This window comes from Porites lutea, chromosome 1 (genome assembly GCF_958299795.1).
Source record: "Porites lutea chromosome 1, jaPorLute2.1, whole genome shotgun sequence".
In the NCBI taxonomy this organism is placed as follows: domain Eukaryota; kingdom Metazoa; phylum Cnidaria; class Anthozoa; order Scleractinia; family Poritidae; genus Porites; species Porites lutea.
In genome coordinates this window covers 5,693,420-5,698,291 of record NC_133201.1, presented here as the reverse complement: position 1 = coordinate 5,698,291, position 4,872 = coordinate 5,693,420, and the positions used below count along the sequence as shown (strand labels likewise).

The following is a 4,872-nucleotide window of genomic DNA, read 5'->3' as shown; positions in this document are numbered from 1 at the left end:
CTTGTATTCTGTGATTTCCTCAGTGACGGTAAGAGGAAAGATAAGACCGACACTGACTCTCCCACCCTTCCCTTGTCGTCTTTGTAACGTGCATTGAGCCGGAAGGGTGGGTCCCATGCGCCACTACGGAGAGGAGACTGGAGACCAATAATAGGCAGACACTGTCACCAACAACGCCTGTAAAACAACATAGATTTTCCCCGCTAACGAGGATGCTTATAAGAGTTAGAATATGAGGAAACTTTAGTTACTTCAGTAAGACGTAAACCTTACTTTCAGGTCATAAAAATTCAAGATTTCTTTTCGTTTCATCTTTTCTCTATCATAGAAGACAATGAAGGACAAACTTACACTTCCCCTTGTCGCAAAAGAGGGTTGTTTGGCGCTGTAAATTTTCAACTTTAGGGACAGGAATGAGCTTTGCGATGAGCTTATTTTTCCGATTGCGCTTCCGAGGGAATTGCACTAAGTAAATGAGGGAGGGTTTCTCGTGCGCCCCTTGTTTTGGGTTGTTATGGATCTTCGTGTCGATCAGTGATTGTGGGTCGTTTTGACTGGTTCCTTCCTTTAATAACTACGGGTCATGATTATTCTCTTTAAAAAAAAATGGTCTTTTGCCTGCACGAACGAAGCACGCAACACCTTTTGAGTAATTACTTTTCAACGCAGGAAGTCAATGACGCAAATGCAAAAACTAAACTGGGCCTACCGTAGGCAAACCAGTATAACCTCTGTGACAGAACACGTTTATCTGACTCATTTCAATCATTAAGACGGAATCCACCAGGAAATTGAGTAATTTTAATTTTGAGTGGACCAAAACCTTGTACCAGAATAATTTTAAAAGCATATTGCATTCTTTTTTACATTTTTCATAAGAATTGTGAAAACACAGGTAAAATTCTGAAAATTTCATGTGTAAGATGTAATTTTGTGAAACTTGACATTCATTTTCTCGGCCACTCATGAGAAATTTTCTTTGGTGTTATTACAGATGACTAATTACATTTTTAGCCCTCGAAAAATGTAAAAAAGAATGCAATATTCTTTAACTTATTCTGGTTACAATGTTTTTGTCCACTGAAAATTAAAATTACTCAATTTCCTGGTGGATTCCGTTATGAATTCTCATAGAAGTTTTTACCCTTCGAGTACTAACCGTGCACGGTGTACGCAAATGATCTGATAACCAGCCCACTGTAATTCTCTTTTCGTTTGTTTAACTTTATTTAGTGGAAAAGATTTACTCCTGAAAAAAGAGAACAAAACCCTACCTCTCCCTTCTTACAATGTAAAACTGTGCTCATTTGAATTGTTTTATTGAATTGTAGAATCCTATGATTTTCCAATTGTCTCTCACTAACGCTAAGTTTCCATTAAAAGCCACTATCATGATAGTGGTGACTACCGGCATGTCACCTGGTGCCTCAAATAAACTTCAATCTAGACCCTTTCACACAAAAAGGCATTGAGAGACGTATAACCTAGTCTCCTACCAACATTTTTAGACGCTATCTTACTACGCGACCAACGAAAACCTCTTTGGCATCGCACTTGCAGGGTGGAATGTTCAGCATTTACCCATTTATAACTTCCTTATATCAAAATAGAAATTCTCATTTGTTTCCCCGTACGTTTTTAACGGTAGTAGTGGGGAGAATTTGTTGAAATATCAATTAGATTCGTCTCCTGTGTTCATGTCGTCAGCTCTCATGGCCCCTCAGTCTTATAAAAGATAGATATTACAAGGAGAAATTTGATGTTGATCACTCTTAAAAGGGTTAAATGAACCTTGGGATTGGCTTTCACCTTTGATCACGCATGGGATGTATAGGTGTGGGCTACCTTTTGAAAACTCTCCAAATAATGCGAGACGACTAAAGCTCTGGAATACTTTATTATATTGAGAATTCAATAAGTCATTTCCTCGAGTAAAATCTGAGGTTCACGGTAAGATAAAACAGGCTATGATCGGGTCAATTACTACGGGATCGTCGAAGATCCCCCAAATTTTTCTTGTACCTCAAAAGTTTTCTAGATAAAAATGACGTCTCTTTGCCATTAAAAATAACTCATGCTGCATTTTATGTACAAACCTAACATCTCAAAAGCACCAATGCCACACTATGTACAAATGGAAATAATAACTAATAATTATGTCAATTAATTTATTGCTCTGGAAGTCGTAGGAAATTTACCACAGGACCTCATTCGCTATTTTAGAATTGAGAAGGCAGCTAATTCTTTATAACTACTGTACTGGTCTTTTGTTCAGCTGTCGGCAGAAGAACAAAAACTTGAACAGGATCTTGCAGACGGGTGTTGCTAAGTAGCATGGGAGGCTCATAGCTTGCACTCTGACCAGCTACTGTGGACTGCTGTCACAGGGCATGATCGCTGCCCCTTATTCCATGACTCAACTTGCCAGTATTATATCCAATTCACCTCACATGACATCTACAAAGAATTCACAAGGATTACCCATGGCCATCCTAAAACTGTTCCTACTGGCTGACAGATTATCAGGGACTTGATCAAGTGGTCTCGGTATCATAGCGAGTCCAGGGGTCCCGGGCATGGGTACCCCAACCGGGGGTGGAGCAGGGAGTATTGGAGCAGCTGACCCTTCCACGCTACGTGCATCACGATCCTTTCCCTTGCTGCTACCACTCTTCCCACTGCTGCTTCCACCACTACTTCTGTTGTCACCATCTCCACGGTTACCGCCACCGCCACTTCTTTTAGAGCTGCCACTAGCACTGTGAGGGCTTTGGCTACCACTGTGTGCACTGTAAAATGACTGCGCATACCCTGGTGTCTGTGCATCAACCATGACTGGGGGGCCTGTGGGATATGGAGGCAATTGATGATAGCCATAACTTGGGGGCCCTGCCATCCAGGAGATTCCTTGCTGGTGTGGAGGGAGGGGTCCCAGAGTGTCATTGTCACCATCACCTTCATGCTCATGAATTGTAAGAGCCGCCATATCTAAAAACACAAACACAGAGCAACTGTTAAGGATCGATTCCTAGAAACAGTTTGAAAATGCAATGCAAAGGATGCCTTTTACCAATCAAAGCAGTAAGTCCAGGGTGCAAAGAAAGTCTGTTTAACAGCTTACCCTTTGGGAAAGCCGTAGCTAACGTGTACTAACCCAAGAGCAGTTTTAACAAGCCCCAATACAATTTTTGACCGGTAGCATTGATTACAGTTCTCTTTAAATTCCCTTTCCCGTTGGGCAAGTTAAGAACAGAATTCACTAGCCAGATAGTAAAATCCACTAAACCCAGACAAAACTTTCTTTGCCCATTGCCTTAAATTATAACAAATTTTCTCATAAAGGATATTCTACCAGAAAAAAAATATTATCACAAATTTTAGGTAAATAATGCCAAATAATGATCTGATAATACTATCTTGGGGTTGAATTAGCATTTCATGTGAAAAATGTCACAACAAAACTGGTATTTTGCCCCCTTCTGATTTACAAATGACTGGCAACCAGAATAACAATACAGGGGGGCTGTACACCAAGCATTGCCCAGTGGTCCATGGCCCCCCACTTTTGCTCTAGGGAGACCTTAGGAAATCTTAGGTTTTCTTTCTTTTTTCATGAAATCATATACTGGACACCCTTGAGTTCACTCTTACTAGAGCACAGCCTAGAGAATTAGCATAAGAATACAATAATCCAAAACCCACGAGGCAATTCAGAAATTAAATATTCAAGGACATTTTCCAGCTTTGACATTCAGCAATGCAATCCACAATAATTTAGTCATCATCACAAAAATAAGTAGTCAGCACATCTGCTACTCCAATTTAGTTTCAGACCAGAAGCATCCGGAGTGGTATGGGGTATCAAAATAGCTCTAGGCCATAAACAAGACTGTTAATATATTTGAAAATCTAAATAATTAAATTAGTGGTAATATAGGAGATAGATAACCTGGCTTGATAATACAACAAAGAAAATAACTCTGATGATTTTGGAAGATTAACTCTTTAAAATTTTCATCCCTAAGGCATGGACTAAAATATAAAAGGGAAGAAAATAAAGAACTTACTTCCACAAAGATCTCCAAAAACATAATAGCACTGTTCTGAGAAGGTAATTTTATTCACTGTGTGACGAATAAAGCCAGCCTGTAGGCAAGAAAAAAAGAATTATTTTTAACGACAAAAAAAGGTAGAAAAGTCTAGAATAATTACCAAATCATTTACCACATATGTTATTGACAAGATTATCTGATAATAATATTATGAGTCTAGTAATCTAATTCGTAGGTTACTTTCTTAATTATTCAGAAGAAAATTAAACTTTAGCCCATGGGTTGATTTACAGCAAAGACAACACTTTTTAAGTGTACAGACCTCACAAGTCTGTACTAAGGACGTGTAATGTGCTAGTGAGTAGAAGTGACAAAGCACAGGCCTACCTTTAAAAGATTGCAAGCATACTTTCTAGCTTCACGTCTGTCTTGAAATCCTTCTACACGGTTGTAAAGCCAGTCTACAACATCAGAACCTGCAGTGTAAATATAATAAAGAAATTAGACAAGGCGTTGTGAGAAACATGCACTTTACCCAGAATTTCTTAATGTTTTGAGCTTTTCAAATTCCTTGACTTTCCTTGACTTTTTCCACAACCTTAGGTTTGGCTGTAATTTTCAAAAATTTTCTAAACTATTCTTAATTTTGGTGATTTTTTTATCTAACTCAGTTCAAGAGAGACGAACTCTGATGTCCAAAAGAACTGTCATTTGCACTCTGTCTCCAAATTCCATGTCCTTGCTTTGAAATAATTGCAGTAACTAATCTACTAAACATAACTTCAATAAGTTACTTATTTTCCAAGACTTTCCAGGCCTG

The 4,872-nt window shown here is 38.7% G+C and overlaps 1 protein-coding gene across 2 annotated transcripts in view; it reads right to left on the bottom strand.

Moving 5' to 3' along the window:
• Positions 1 to 1,878: 1,878 nt before the first annotated feature.
• The window catches only part of LOC140943476 (segment polarity protein dishevelled homolog DVL-3-like), a 7,320-nt gene continuing 4,326 nt past the window's right edge, over positions 1,879 to 4,872 (bottom strand). For both annotated transcript variants that reach the window (XM_073392571.1, XM_073392578.1), the window contains exons 9-11: positions 4,440 to 4,528; positions 4,068 to 4,146; positions 1,879 to 2,988 (exon numbers count right to left, since the gene is read on the bottom strand). In XM_073392571.1, coding sequence (XP_073248672.1) covers positions 2,447 to 2,988; positions 4,068 to 4,146; positions 4,440 to 4,528 — 710 coding nt within the window. In that variant the 3' untranslated portion in view covers positions 1,879 to 2,446. The remainder of the gene's footprint in view (positions 2,989 to 4,067; positions 4,147 to 4,439; positions 4,529 to 4,872) is intronic.